General features: G+C 41.9%; 1 protein-coding gene across 1 annotated transcript; it reads right to left on the minus strand.

Moving 5' to 3' along the window:
• Positions 1 to 14,200: 14,200 nt before the first annotated feature.
• Positions 14,201 to 14,614, minus strand: LOC138910278 (uncharacterized). The gene has a single exon (XM_070201507.1). It carries the CDS (start codon positions 14,612 to 14,614, stop codon positions 14,201 to 14,203), a length of 414 nt encoding a protein of 137 aa, XP_070057608.1.
• Positions 14,615 to 16,888: the final 2,274 nt, after the last annotated feature.

Here is a 16,888-nt window from a genome sequence, read left to right on the forward strand (position 1 = left end):
TATTTTTCGTAATATTAGGCTTACCTAGTCGTAAAGACTAGGTGCCATCACAACACCTTACGGAGGGTTAAATTTGGGGTCGTGACATTTAAGATCCGAGATCGGTTCCGGCATCCGAGCTATGACTGGGATAAGAAAAGAAAAATTGATCAACAAAATGAAAGGCAATCACAAAATCAAAATGGGAAAAAACAAACGTTTACTCATGGCTCATATTCCATTTCTCGGGAAATGGTAAGTCATCGACAGGGATCAGGTCCGAAGTTTTGATTTGAACAAAACGGCCCATCCAACCCCGATACCGAGTCTCGTCTATGCTCGAGAATGGCGCATTGGTTGCTCGGCGAGCAAGCTTGATTAACCCTCCTCGATAAAGTCGGGGACTGTAGAGGTGCATAAGATGATCGAGGGTGAAGATACGCCCCTCAACCTTGCTCGAGAAAAATCGAAGAAGAATCACTATCCTCCAAAAGGAAGGTTGGATCTGGCCGAGGGTCACATCGTACCTCTTACAGAAGGCAACGATGACAGGGTCTAGAGGGCCCAACATGAAAGGATAAGTGTAAACACTTAAGAACCCTTCGACGTGGGTAGTAATTGATTCATCATGCGATGGGATTACTACGAGTTTATTATCCCAGTTGCATTCTTGTATGACTTTATCGAGAACTTTCTCGGTAATTAAACATTGGTACCTCGACATCGGCTCACACCGACCCGGTATCGGAGAAGGCTTTTCAATTTTAAAATAACCTACAGTCGAGCACCCTACCGGAACGAATTCCTCAGGGAGGGGCTCTTCCACATCCTCACCACCAGCAGGTCGAGATGAAGAAGCGGTCTCTTTTTGCAGAACAGATTTAGTCGTTTTTGCCATTTAAAATTCCGTGAACAAAGAACGGGAGTATTTGATGTTTTAAGAAAGAATTTGCAAAACTCACAAATTTGCAGACAGAACACTCAGAAAAGACGAAAGGGAACTTAGAAAATTTGGAAGATTGAAGACGCAAAAGTGATGAATGGTGGAAGGAAGGGTTTTATAGATTGAAGCAATGACGGTTCAATATCAGCGGTGGCCAACTACCGTCTGACACACATTAAATGCCTTAGTAAAACTGAACCGATGGGACAGCTATCACGTACGTCATAGTCGGGATCGATGTAGACGTCAGAATATATCTGATCGAGCTGTTGGAAAATCATATCGTTTCTCGCCACATCCTTTTTCGAGAAACGAGGGGACTATCTGTGTACGGTCAAAACCGATTAAGTCAGCCGTACAGACTGGTCGAGGTAATAATACTCCGATCAAAGGGTATCTGCGCGACGACGGATCGAGGTCCGAAGTACGGGCGTCGAGCTTCGAGCTTCGAGCTCTAAGACAGATCAACGACAAGCTCGGTATCATTATCGCGAGGCAAAGCGGAGATTATCGAAGATGCATAGATCGACCAACACTCACCCCGAATATCGAGACTCCAAGTCAGAGTCGAGCTCGAACCGAGGCCGAGGGCTCGATCCAAGACCGAGCTCGAGCCGGTATCAAGCTCACAGACAAGAGTCGTTGCAACCGCACTAGGGGAGAGAATCTTGGCAGGAATCGAGGAAAAGACAATTCATCATGGGTTTTTCATTATATATTTTTTATAGATAAAGTAGGATCCCTCTAATATAAAGAGGGGAATCCTTGTAAGCATAAGGGGATGGGAACAAAGACAACTTCAGAGAGATTAACATTTTTGGGCTTATTTACTTTGTCTTGTTCATCAACATTTCCTTTTTCTTTGCCTTATATTTCATTACATCTGTCAAATAATATATATATTTCTATTTCACTCTGCAATTTGTACCGAGTTATATCACGTATCCTTAGAACCATATACAAATTTAACTCTATCCATTTTTTCGGGTAAATAAGAATCAAACAAGTTGTTCTTTGATCATGATTTTTTTATACCTTTTAAATTGTTAATTATTATGACTTATGTTACTTTTTATGTAGTTTTCAATTATATATATTTCATTGAAACAGCTTAAATATTCTATATTCGAATTCAAAATAAAGTTAAAGAAGAGTGACTCTTGAAATTAGAAATATCTTTTTGGGACTGAGGGAATAATAAAGACGGCCAAATAATATGAAACTTATTACCGAATGACTAATGACTCATCACAAGTCAAATCAGGCCTATACGATTTACTAATATTCTTTAACTAATGATCCATTTAAAATAAAAGAGTAATTTATCTATCAAGTGTACTGAACTTTTTAACTACATTATTGATTCAAAACATGGCTAAATGACTGTTGAAAACCATTATTGGGGACTAGAGTAATGAGATTAAACTTGCAGATAGTAACTTTGTATAAATTAAACTAATTTGGATAATGCTCATCACCATAAAGATGCTATCAAATAGTTAAAGCGTATTTGCTGTTTTTTAATTAACAAAAAAAAAAAAAAAGTTATCGCACAAGTGACGGCCTCATTGACAACAACAACTTGGGGACGGAATACCATAAAATTCCTGTACATTCCAAAATTACACCTACTCCTGTCTCCGACATGATCTTATTTCTTCCAAAATAAGGACATTAAAAATAAGGATTTAAATTCCTATAAATCCCCAAGCTAAACCTATGCACCATATTCTTATACTCTTCCAAAATAATGACATTGAGGTTCCATTTGTCTCTTTCAAATTATGGTGTATTAATTTGAATAACATCTGATTTTTAAAATATTATCCCGAAATGTAATGTGAAATATTTGTCTTTTTCTTAGTATATGACTGTCCATAAATATTTTTTATTTAAAATTAATTAACATAAACATAAATAAATTTTTAAATCTTATTACTCGAGTTCCAGTATATTAGATACTGTTTATTTGATGAATCACACTATACTCTTAATTTACTGTTTATTTGATGAATCACGCTATACTCTGAAAAGCTAGTAGCAGTGGTGATAACAGTGATGCTTTAATTATACACGTATATATAATTGCCACGCAACAAAAAATATGATTATATATTTTTAAATTTCATAGCAAACGTAGAAAATCTTTAGCTATAATTGTATATATTTCATAGCAAAAAGAATGGATTCTCAGCAACTAACGAAAATATTTGTGGCAAATACTTTAATTTATAGCTATAAAATTTTGAAATCGAAACTAAATATAAGTACTATTGCCACGAGACTATCCTATAAAAATTGCCTCAAAATTTGAATTTCCATGGCAACCAAATTGTGTACGGGTAATCTCCGACAAAATAAGCGAAGCTCGAGACATGATGACATGGGACCGAAATCGAGGCAAAATTCCCATCAAGTCAGAATCCGCGGGCATGACGTCCGCCCTCGAGAATAACGGGATCATGCTTCAGAATCGGTCCTAGTCTTGAACGACTTCGAAGAACATTGTCGGGCAATCAAGCACGGCCAACGAAAAGCCGAAATATCCGTGATCGGCCGGATATCACGGCGGAAATCTCGGCACGTATCGATGAAGAACAGCCAATCAATTAATCAGAGGATTTTTTACCTTTTATAGAGTTGTACCACGAGTAGGATTCCCCTACTATATAAAAGGGGTATGATAATTCATGACATCCATTGTAACACGCATTCCAAAGTAATATATTTTTTTTTCTTCTGTTATTAGCTCTTTCTCTTGTTCATCAGTGATGGCCATAGCGAGCCCGGATCGAGGATAAATATTTCAATATTTCAATAAGGTTAGAACTATCCTCCTCGTGTGGTTTGAATATATTTTATCTTTGTTTGTTCAATTTGACTTAATATATCGCTTTGTATCAAATTAATTCGCGTATTCTTAAAATTACTTACAAATTTAATTGTTATCCAATGTTGAGGGTAAACAGTTTGGCACCCACCGTGGGGCTAAGGATAATAGTGGCAATTTGATACAAATTTTCATAACACACCCTACTTCACACTTGTTCTTTGATGTGTCTTTGATATCGAATCTACGTTGAGAATGTCGAACTCTCAATCTGTCTCTCTAAGCATGGATGTCAAATCCGGCCACCATGGAGAGAACAATAATGTAGCACCAAGTAACGAGGTGTCCCTCGTCGATCTCGGCGGAGTTTCAACCGCGGACCCGATCGACGCTAGTTCGCATGTGGCCATCAATATAAATTTGCCTATCGATCCTGAGAACAACATCCGTAGAGAAGTCTGATCGATTGCCAAAAATATGCACAACGGTGAAGGTGATGGGATGAATTTGCGGGTGATCTTCAAAATGTTACAAGCTCAACAGGCAGCGATAGCCCAGTTGCAGAACCAAAGCCGCGCGCCAAGCAAAATTGAGCCCGAGCCATCCCGAGAAGTCACCTGCAGAAATGAACCGGTCATGGAGAGGTCGAATGGAAATGAATCGGGGATCAACCCCGAGATCGTAAAGATGCTCGAGGAGCTGACAAAACGGGTAGAATCGGGAGAGAAGAAAATCGAAGCTAATGGCACAAAAGGTGGAAACCTACAATTCCAGGGTCGACTAAATCTTAGGGGCACCGCCGATATTAAAAGGCCTGGATTCCAAGAAGTTTGTTCAAAAATATTTTCCTCCAAGCGCAACTCCGAAGCTGATCCTTAAGAAGTTCTGCATGCCCGAGATTCCTAAGTACAACGGAACAACCGGCCCAAATGAGCATGTGACCTCCTACACATGCGCCATCATAGGGAACGACTTGGAGGATGATGAGATCGAGTCTGTCCTGCGGAAAACGTTCAGGGAAACTCTGTCAAAGGGAGCTATGATATGGTATCACAACCTACCTCCTAATTTCATTGACTCGTTTTCTATGCTTGCAGATTCCTTCGTGAAACAGAAGGATAATGAGATGCTCAGAGAATTCGTGTCCCGGTTTCAAATGGAATGGATGGACCTGCCTCCGATCGTGGACGATTGGGCCGTTCAGGACTTTACCCAAGGACTCAATGTTCGAAGCTCGTTGGATTCACAATAGTTGAAACAAAATCTGGTAGAATACCTGGCTGTTACTTGGGTCGATGTGCATAACCGGTATCAATCAAATATTAGGGTCAAAGATGATCATCTTGGGGCCCCATCCGGGTTCGTTTATCCTATCAGAGCCATCGACGGAGTCAAGAGATACGTTGATCATGAAACAAGATCAAACAGGGATCAATATCAGCTATACAATAGAGAACGGAGAAGTAGTGGGTCTGGGTGAAACCCTCTGAGAAGCGAAAGGAGGAGTGATCGGGGTCAAAATAACGGGGGACTCATGAGAAAACACAGCCCATCGGGCCTAAGGAAGCACCAAGGTTATCGGAATACAACTTTAACATCGACACTACCATCGTATCCTCCATTGGATGTATCAAAGACACCAAATGGCATTGACCTCTAAAGTCTGATCTAGCCCAAAGGGATCCTAACCTAATGTTCAAATATCATGGCACTCATGGCCATAGAATAGAGGATTGCCGACAACTAAGAGAGGAAGTAGCCCAACTATTCAACATCAGACATCCTCTCTATCGACCTCATGTATTTGGGCTGGCGTAAAGTCGGCCACAAAGTCTGCCAAAATTTGAGGATTAATGGCGGTTCGGGGCTGATATTCGATATCTTACCCGCTGATCTCTACGGCCCATTTGGCCAATCGTCCCGAGAGCTCGGGTTTATGCATTACATTCTACAATGGCTAAGTAGATACAACACATATAGGGTGACATTGAATGTACGGTTTCAGCTTCCTAGAGGCGTTTAGCAAAGCGAGCGCCAATTTTTCTAGGTGAGGGTATCTAGTTTCAGCCTCGCCTAGAGTCCTGCTAACATAATAGATTGGAAATTGCATACCTTCCTCTTCCCGGACCAGGACTCCACTTATCGCTATCTCGGATACTGCTAAGTGCAGGTATAGTCGTGTGTCTATCTTCGGAGTATGAAGTAGAGGTAGGATCGAGAGATACCGGTTGAGTTCCTCCAAGGCTTGTTGGCACTCCGGGGTCCATGAGAAGTTATTCTTTTCTTCAACAGCGAGAAGAACTGATGGCTCTTATCGGAGGACCTCGAGATGAATCGGCCTAGGGCGGCTATGCATCCGGTTAACCTTTGGATGACCTTGATGTTGTCCACAACAGTGATATTTTTGATGGCCTTGATCTTATCGGGTTTAATCTCGATTCCCCGGTTTGACACATAAATTTGAGGAATTTTTCAGACCCGACTCAGAATGCACATTTCTCCGGGTTCAGCTTCATATTATACTTCTTCAATATGCTGAAGGTTTCCTGCAAATATTTCAAATGGTCCTCTGCTCGCAGGGACTTAACCAACATATCGTCAATGTAAACCTCCATTGATTTTTCTATTTGTTCTTCGAACATCCGATTGACTTGGTGTTGGTAAGTGGCACCAGCATTATTTAGTCCGAATGGCATCACGTTATAGCAGTAGGTGTCGTACTTAGTGATGAAGGAAGTTTTTTCCTGATCGCCAAGGTCTATCCGAATTTGGTTGTACCCGGAATAAGCATCGAGAAAACTGAGGATCTCGTGGCCGGCCGTTGCATCGATCATGCGATCGATGTTAGGCAAAGGGAAAGAGTCCTTGGACATGCTTTATTCAAGTCTTTATAGTCTACACACATTCTTAATTTGTTTCCCTTTTTAGGGACTACTACTACATTTGCTAACCAGTCTGGGTATTTAACCTCCCGGATGGACCCTATTTTAAGGAGTTTAGATGCTTCATCTTTGATAAACGCATGCTTGACTTCAGACTAGGGCCTCCTCTTCTTCTTGACCGGGTGAAACTTTGGGTCCATGCTCAGCTTGTGAGTGGTTATTTCTGGCGGGATCCCTATCATGTCAAGGTGGGACCAAGTGATACAATCTACGTTAACTATAAGGAATTGAATGAGTTTTTTCTTGAGCTCGGGACTCAACCCCGTGCCCAGGTATACCTTTCAATCGGGCAAGTGCTCGATCAGTATGACTTGCTCCAGTTCCTCGACTATCGATTTGGTAGCGTGGGAATCGTCAGGGGCTATGAAAGACCTGGGAACTCTGTAGTCGTCGTCCTTATCCGTCCCTGAGAGATCGAGCCAAGAATCATTTCAGGAATAGAGATTCTAATAAACAAATCGAGCATGAGGAACCTCTGCACGTCATTAACATGATCGTCGATGGGGTCGAGATTCCCCAGGGGCCGATGCTGAAGCACACCAAAGTATCCATCACAAGGGAACAATAAACTCAGGATTATGTGCCGGAGGGAACCTTGTCTTTTAATGATGAGGATGTTGAAGGGATCGTGTAGCCCCAAAACGATGCACTGGTAATATCTGTACTCATAAATAAATCTTGAGTTAAGCGTGTGTTAATTTATCTAGGTAGATCGGCCAACATCACCAGATCAAGGGTTGTGGAACAGCTTGGTCTACAAGATCAAATCGTGCCTGCAGTCCGAGTTCTAAACAGATTCAACATGGCAAGTGAGACCACTAAATGGGAGATAACATTACCGGTGAACACCGCCGGGACCATTCAGGAAACGAAGTTCTGCATGATCGAAATAGACATAAGGTACAATGCTTTGTTCGGGAGAGCGTGGATTTACAACATGAGGGCAGTACCCTCGACTCTGCACCAAGTGTTGAAATTCCCAACGCCGGGAGGGATAAAAGCAATTTACGGAGAACAACCGGCTGTAAAGGAGATGTTCGCGGTCGACGAGGTGGTCCCGATATCCGTACTTTCTACACCAAAGGATCTGAATTTGGATGCCAAGGGAAAAACCAAATAGCAACTACTGACACTGGCCTTGACCAAACCGGTGAAGCAGGTCATATTGAAGCCACCAACATGCAATGTAGTCAAACAATCTATTAGGATTGTAAAATTGACTAACAACGAAGCCGAATATGATGCCATGATTGCAGGTCTCGAACTGGACAAAAGCTTGAGGCAGAAGTGATCGAAGCTAAGTGCGACTCCCTCCTTGTGGTGAACCAAGTCAGTAGGATGTTCGAGGTCAGAGAGGAACGAATGCAAAGATACCTGGATAAGCTGCATGTAACGTTACATCGGTTCAAGGAGTGGACTCTACAATATGTACCTCGGGATCAAAACAGTGAGGCCGATGCGCTTGCTAAATTAGGATCGCCGGTCGATGATGATGAGTTCAACTCGGGGGCGATCGTACAACTCATAAGATCGGTGGTGGAAGAAGGTCACGCCGAGATAAACTCAACAAGCCTAACTTAAGACTGGAGAAACAAATATATAGAGTATCTGAAGACCAAAAAACTGCCATCGGATCCTAAAGAATTGAGGGCTCTACGCATGAAGGCGGCCTGGTTTAGCTTGTCCGAAGATGGTACCTTGTTTAGAAGAACATTCGATGGCCCACTCGCAATATGTCTAGGACCGGGAGATACTGAGTATGTTCTGAGGGAGGTCCACGAAGGCACCTACGGAAATCATTCGGGCGCCAAATCATTAGTTCGGAAAATAATCAGAGCCGGCTACTACTAGATCGACATGGAAAAGGATCTCTACATCCGGTCTCCTAAAGATATTGAGCCCAAGGGTCACCTCTGTCCGGATCCAAGATGTCACCCTCACTCGGATACTATCGTCCAAAGAAGGCTCGGGCGACCCGAGGTATCGAAGCCCGGAGGCACAAAGCTTATTAGGCAGTGCTCGAACTTTAAAGGCTACGGCCATCCCCATTCAAAAATATCATCCTGGGCAAGCCCGGATAACTCGGGGTAACAAGCCCATTGGTCAATACCCAAACTTAAAAAGGCTACGGCCATCCTAGAATGGCTTGGAGACATCCGAGATCCGTAACCAAAATATAAAGCCTTCAAAATTTCTAAACCGGTTCGAAGGCTACCCTTCACAAAATTATAAAAAATTCCAAGTGAACATTTCAGGGAAAGCTTTCGGTCATACCCCCCCCCCCACCACCACGAGCCTTAAGCAAAATAGTCTCGAAAATGAATATTGTTCGAGCCTCCGAATAAGACCTAATTATTACATGCTAAGGCATCTGAAATCTTTGCAATCATAAGGGAAAAAGAAAATAAATCAAGCTTGATTTTACAAAGGCCAAACGGCCTCAACAAAATACAAAGGTACAAAAGAAAAAATTTACAAGGCACCTAAGAAGCCCAATCCTCACCGGAGCCCGCCTCATCACCGGAATTGCCGGAATATTCCCCGCCCTAGGATCCATCCGATCCCTCAAAATCTTCCCCATCCTCGGGGTACGCCAACTTTTTGGCCTCGACCTCGAGCCTCTTAACATTTTCAAGCTCGGCCGATAAATCGAACCCCCGGGCATGAACCGCTTCGAGGGTCTTCCTCCGGGACTGCCACTTCGCATGATCGACTATGGTCTTTAAGCGTTCCTGAGCAGCCATAACATCGGCTTTGTACTGGGCCACCATCTCATCGGCATCGACCTTGGCAATTTCAGCCACTGACTTGGCTGCTTTAAGCTTCTTGGCGAGGGTTTCCCCATCGGCAACATCCGAGCTCAGTTGAGACTTGAGCTCCTCAATTTTTCTGGACCGTGCCTATAACTTCTCCTTCATCGATCGAAGTTGGACCTCCGCCGAGGCCAATTGCTCCTTGGTTGTTTATTTTTTAGAATCCAATCAGTCCATCTTGTCCTTCCACTCCTCGGCCATGGCCTTGACTTCGTCCATCTCAGCCTTGAGCAGGTCAACCCGATCAATCTTCTGCTGGACCTGTGGATTCTGATCGTTAGATACCGTGTCTAACTCATCATCACTAACTTCAAAAATTTTTACCTGTTCTAATGAGTCGGCATATTCTTTATGAGCCATATCCAACTCGGCTCGGAGGCTCTTGATTTCACCCTCACGTTGCTCGCTGAGAAGTTTTTGCATGTTTATTTTCTCAGCAAGCTCTTTGGCTTCGGCCTCGAGTTAGCTTAACTCATCCCGGTATCAGAGGAAGGTCTCGTGGTGGAGCACCGAGGCCTACAAATATGAGGAAATATATTAGAATTATCAAAAAATTATTTCAAATATCAGAAGAAAAATTGAAATCATCAGGAATAATGAAGAGTTACCTGGTTAAGCGCCTGTTGTGCTTCGTTGAACAGGCATGTCGCATCTACCTCGTTCATTTTGGTCTGGTCTTCTTCGGTCACTAGGCACCGGAGGTAACTGGCTATCCCTACGGGGGCGAAAAGAACCCGGGCATCCTCCGAAACGGTGATGATAATTGACCGCTTCCGACCAAGATTCCAACTCAGGGCAGAGAACCGGTTGACCAGTCTCGGGCTCGAGTTAGGCCCACCTGCCCCCAAGGACGAACTTTTTCTCGGTACCTCCAAGTCACCCAACCCCGTTGTGAGCACGTAATTATTTTCCTATGCATATTTACTCCAAAAGAATTAACAAAAAATAATTTTCTAGTTATCTTTGATTTTTATAGAATTTTTAAGGATCTCTCTCTTTTGTTGTGTGCATTTTATGGCATTTAGTTATATTTTTCATAATTAGAAATACTTTAAATCATGAAAACATCAAAAATATTTTTTATCTTTCATTTTTATTACGTTTCTAGGTCATTTGCATCACTGCATTATTAAGAACATTTTAAACCATAATTTTTGTGATCTTTCACCCATCGCATTTTTAGCTTTAGAACTACATGTTAAATGCATTGTTAAAAATAAAAAAATCACAAATTACTTTTAGTTATTCTTCTTTGCTTTTTACATTTGTAGTTTCAATTAGTTAGGCAAATAATAAATTTAATATTTTAATTAGCTTAATTTTAAATTAAAACAAATCAATAGGTTAATTTTGCAAATTAGATTTGATATAGGTGTTTAATTAAAAGTGGCCATTTGAGCAATGCAAGGAGAAAAAGGGGGGAGGGGTAAGTTAACAAGACAAAACGTTTAGAGAGGGGATTGAATTAGAAAAATCAGGTTTTGTTGCCCTAAAAATATTTTATAAAAGGATCCTTTCTCATTCATTTGGGACAGAAAAAAGAGTGCTACAGCAGCTAGACAAATTTAGGATTCCAAATATGAAAAATGCAAGAAAAATAATAGAGAAATTCCATAGAGAACAGAGATCCTCCTAAAACCTAAGAACCCTAGTTGTCGCCCCATCTCTCACCTTCACATACACACACACACAATTCACACTCATACAAGCCTTGAGAATCAGCTGGAAGTTTACAGTTCAAAATTCCATATCTGAGAATCAGAAAAGCTCCAAAAAGAAAAAGGAAAACAGAAACATGAACTAAAACAAAATATTCAAGTCGTGCCTACTTCGATTCTGTTGCTCATTTTTGCATTCTGCTGGGATTTAGAAGGTTGCTTAAATTAAAAAAAATAAGGTATTGATTTTCTCTGTTGTTCTTCTGGAATTGACTAAGCTCCAACTGTAGCTGCTGTTTTCTGCCTCTATTTGGCTCACTTTAGTTCCATCCTTTGTTCGATTTAGGTAAGTTTCGAATCCTCATTGTATTATGTCGGTATTGAGTGATTAGATTGTTAAATCCTTATGTGATTTTGTAAATTTGCTTGATTTTCGTTGTTATGAATCTAATATCCAGCAATGTGTTTTGTGTTTTAATTGGGAAAAGTATTTGAAATAGTGAAGTAGATAAAAACATGATACTTACATCGTTTAATTTTAATTCCTGATTTTGATTAGAATATTGTTATTGGTTGCTTGAGTATTCTAGGTTCAATTGCATTTTTTTTATGTTTGGGAATTGGGTAATTTAAATGAAATTCTCATTTGAAGCTTCTTGTGTTGTGCGAATTTCACTCATAATTTTGAACTAGTTGAAGACTAGCAGCAATTGTTGAGAAAAGATTTTCATGGCAAGTAGCTTAAATTTGTGTGGGGGGAAGTTTAAGGCCACCAAAATTCAGTCGAGCCGAACACTGTTTCTAAGGAATATGAGCTTTATTTAGATAGTTATTTGATCAACTTTTTCCCCCTGATATTTGCTACTTCGAATTCATTCTTATGTCTAATAATTCACCCATTTCCGTAGTTCCAATGAGCTGTGTTTGAATGGACATAAAATCGAAGTAGTCATAGGAATTGACACCCCCCACAACTGTATTGCCATAATATGTGAACTTCCACATGCCATCCCAAACTTAGAAAAAATAAATAATTCAAATGCGCTAGTTACTTTCGGAATGATTAATAATAAATCATCTTGATCATGGGTACGGTTTCCGTGGCATGGTCACGATACGTAAATCCCAACTCAGATAGGCGTTTCATGCGACTTGACCATAACTTCAAATAATAATAATAAACATGTTGTAAGTCACGGAAATATTTTACATGATGCGATTCGCAATATGTACAATAACAACGAGTGCGCGACATCGCGACTTGTTCAAATAAATTCTACAAATACTAAAAGTGGTTAAATAAATAATTAAAAGCGGTAAAAGATAAAATGCACAATAGGTACATAAACTTATAATAATTAGACATTTAAGCCAAGTGTAATTTGTTAAGCGACTGTGCTGAAACCACAGAACTCGGGAGTGCCTCACACCTTTTTCCGGGTTAATAGAATCTCTTACCCGGTCTTCTGTGTTCGCAGACCATAAATAGAGTCAAATTTCCTCGATTTAGATTTTAAAAATAAATCGGTGACTTGGGATACCATACTAATTATCCCAAGTGGCGGCTCTGAATTAAATAAATAATTCCATTTTGATTAATATCTCTTTAATTGGAAAAACTCCCATATCCCTCGGAAAAAAGGAGGTGTGGCAGCTCTGGCGACTCCGCTAGGGACAAGAACCCAAAACTTCTGGTTTAGGATTCAGAATTCGAGCTAAGAACAACTGTTATGCTTGGATTTCTTGTGATTGTCTGATATTACATGTTTGAGCCTAATGTGCTAATAGCCGCTCATTTATCGCTTTGATATTTTGTGAACTGTATATATAAACTGTTACGCCACCCTTCTTCTCTCTGCGTCTTCTAAATCTTATGGGAAGCACAAGCTGGCGTGGCTTCTTTTCTGTTAGAGTGTCATATCCCTAATTTTAGAACGAGGATCGGATCAGTTACAAAGCCGGATGGTCTTTTGGTTCCCGGTACGTTGCCCCCCTCGGCTCGAGTTGTCCACTCGGGTAAGCCAGGTCTAGAACAACACACCCTAGGATTCAAACCTAGAATAACATAGCCTCATGACTGATCCCTAGTAGGAACGTTTGTTTGCATCACGTGCATTTGACTTTGGGGACTCAACACGGGGGTTGGGTGTCACGACCCAAACCGATGGGCCACGACGGATGCCCGAGTCCTACCTGTCGAACACGCTTAAGCATGCGTCTAAGATATACACATGATTAGTGTGCGTGAGGAAAACCTGTCCAAAATACATATATACATAAACATGCGAAATACAGTGGGGCGAGCCGGCAAGGATGCTATAGACAACTATATATCCAAAACTGGAAGCTGGCGAGGCCACATACTATCTCCTGTAATAACCTGCCAAACCGAGAAAGCTACGAACCTCCATCGGTGTCGTGGGTCTAGGCCAAGTCTTTACTGCCTCTATATTTTGTGTATTAACCCGGATACCTTCACTCGAAATGATATGCCCGAGGAAGGCTACAAAGTTCAACCAGAAATCACATTTAGAGAATTTTGCATAAAACTTCCCTTTTTGTAGAACTTTGAGCACAGTACGCAAATGATCTTCATGCTCAGCCTTTGAACGAGAATAAATCAATATATTATCAATAAATACAATTACGAACAGATTTAAAAAGGGTCTGAATACACAGTTCATCAAATCCATGAATACTGCTGGGGCATTGGTCAAACCGAACGAAATAACACGAAATTCAAAGTGCCCGTATCTGGTCCTGAATGCTGTCTTTGGAATATCTTTCTCCTTAACCCTTACCTGATGGTACCCGGACCTCAAGTCTATCTTTGAGAAACACTTGGCACCTTGCAACTGATCAAATAAATCATCAATTCTCGGGAGCAGATACTTATTCTTGATCGTCACCTTATTCAACTGTCTATAATCAATACACATCCGTAAGGAACCATCTTTCTTCCTCACAAATAACACAAGTGCTCCCCACGGTGATGTACTAGGTCTGATAAAGCCTTTCTCAAGTAAGTCCTTTAGTTATTCCTTCAACTCTTTCAGCTCTGCAGGGGCCATTCTATAGGGAGGAATAGATATTGGATGATTATCTGGTAGTAGGTCAATAGCAAACACAATTTCTCGCTCTGGCGGAAGACCAGGAAGCTCATTGGGAAAAACATCGAAAAACTCATTAACCACAGGGATGGACTGAATGGTTGGTGACTTTACTTCCACATCCCGAACCCGAACTAAGTGATAAATATAGCCCTTTATGATCATCTTCCTTGCCTTGAGATAGGAAATAAATTTACCTCTCGGCGATGCCATATTACCTTTCCATTCCAAAGCAGGCTCCCTTGGAAATTGAAATCGGACTATCTTCAATCTATAATCAACGTTGGCATGACAAGAAGCCAACCAATCCATACCCATTATAACATCAAATTCTACCATATCTTACTCGATTGGGTTCGCTACGGTAGATCGACTATGAGCTACTATTATACAACCTCTATATACTCGCTTAGCAATTACTGAGTCCCCAACAGGTGTAGACACCTCAAAAGGTTTAACCAATTCAGGTTTTATTCCAAACTTACTAGCAACCAACGGAGTAACATATGATATGGTGGAACCTGGGTCAATCAGTGCATATACATCATATGAGAAGACTGATAATATACCTGTAACAACATCGAGCGATGACTCCTAATCCTGTCGTCCTACCAACACATAAATGCGGTTTTGAGGACCGCTCGAGCTAAATGCTCCGCCTCTGCCTCTACCCCGACTCATTGGTCTTGTGAACCTTGCCCAGGGGGCGTACTGATGATGACGAACTAGCTACATATCCTGCTGGCTGAGCTATACTTGCAACACCTCTCGTCGGACAATCCCTCATAACGTGGCCTAGATAACTATAAGTATAACAAATACCCAACCCCATACGGCACTGCCCGGCATGCTGCTTACCACACTGAGCACATCGGGGCAAGGGTGACCTCATCTAACTTGACTCACCCCTATACTGAGAACCTGAGGCCTTGGAATTCTGACCAGGCCCTGAATATGTGGAATGATCAAATCTCTTACCGTCAAACTGAGGGGGCGTGCTAGCCGATGGTTGGGCTAGATACCTCGGGTATTGTTGTCTCTGATCACCTCGAAACTCATCAGAAGGACCAGAAGACCTCGCTCTCTTATTTTGGGCCCTATCATGCTCACGATCGGCCCTCTGCTTCTGCTTACGCTTCTCTACACCCTGAGCGTATGCCTGAATACGAGAAATATCCATGTCTGCCTGAAGTGAGACCGGCATACAATCGTTAAGCAAGTGCGGCTCTAACCCCATCACGAACCGGTGAACCCGATCCTCCATCTTAGATATAATAGTGGGAGCATACCTAGCCAACAAATCAAACTGAAGACTGTACTCTCGAATACTCATGTTACCCGGCCTCAAGAACCTATAAACTCTGGCCCGTCTAAGATCTGGTGGCAGATAATGATGAAAAAAAGATTCTGTAAACTCCTGCCATACCGCTGGAGGGGCATCCCCACCTCTGGACAATTCCCAAGACTCATACCAATTAACTGCAACGTCTTGGGGTCTATAGGAAGCTATCTCAACTAACTTAGTCGCAATGGCCTTCATTATCCTCAAAGTCCTCTGCATTCTCTCGATGAATACCTGAGGGTCCTCATTTGATCTGCCCCCGTGAATACCAGAGGGTCTAAATTAATGAAATCATGAACCCTCGCACTGATGGACCTATCTGCATGACCAATACCTACTTCCTGACACCGAGCCTGTGCGGCTACTAATCGGGTTAATAGCTGAATAGCATCTCTTATCTTCTGACCCGGTTCATCTGGCTGAGGAGCTGAACGTACAAGGGCGGGCGCTGGAGCTGATGCTCCTCGGAGCCCTTCGGGAGAGGGCGGGGAATGTGAAGTCTGAGATGGAATCTCACTATGAGACTCTTTCTGAGCCCTGGTAACTCGTGGCGCTCGACTAGTAACCTCACCAACCATGGACTTTCCCTTCTGGGCGGCTGTAGTCTTCGGAGGCATCGCTGAAAACGTAACATATCATTAGGAACATGAATTCTTATATCGCACGATCTAAGATAAGAAGAGAGGATAACATCCTATATGTCCTTTAGCCTCCTGTTTATAAGTGTGGTGAACAACACACCCATAAATAAGACTCTACTAGATACGGTCTGTAGACAACCCTAGGATAGAACTGCTCTGATATCACTTTTGTCACGACCCAAACCGATGGGCCGCGACAGATGCCCGAGTCCTACATGTCGAACACCTTTAATCATGCGTCTAAGATATAAACATGATTACTGTACGTGAGGGAAACCTGTCCAAAATACATATATACATAAACATGCGGAATACAGTTGGGCGAGCCGGTAAGGCTGCTATAGACAACTATATATCCAAACCTGGAAGCCGGCGAGGCCACATACTATCCAACTATAAATACTGTATATAGACCTCTAATAGAATATACAATTGTACAAGGACAGGATTTGGCCACGTCATACCCATACATTATACAAGCATATCATACCAAAATCAAAAGCAGCTCCGGATCAAATGGAGCACGCCAACTCTCGCTGACCAAGGATCCTAAGAAGGGGGACCGTCAGCTTCCCTACCTACACCTGCGGGCATGAAACGTAGGCCCCGGGAAATAGGGCATCAGTACGA

Source organism: Nicotiana tomentosiformis, chromosome 4, assembly GCF_000390325.3.
Source record: "Nicotiana tomentosiformis chromosome 4, ASM39032v3, whole genome shotgun sequence".
Lineage (NCBI taxonomy): Eukaryota > Viridiplantae > Streptophyta > Magnoliopsida > Solanales > Solanaceae > Nicotiana > Nicotiana tomentosiformis.

Coding starts and splice junctions, on each gene's coding strand:
- LOC138910278 (XM_070201507.1), bottom strand. CDS start 14,614: ATGGTAGAATTTGATGTTATAATGGGTATGGATTGGTTGGCTTCTTGT.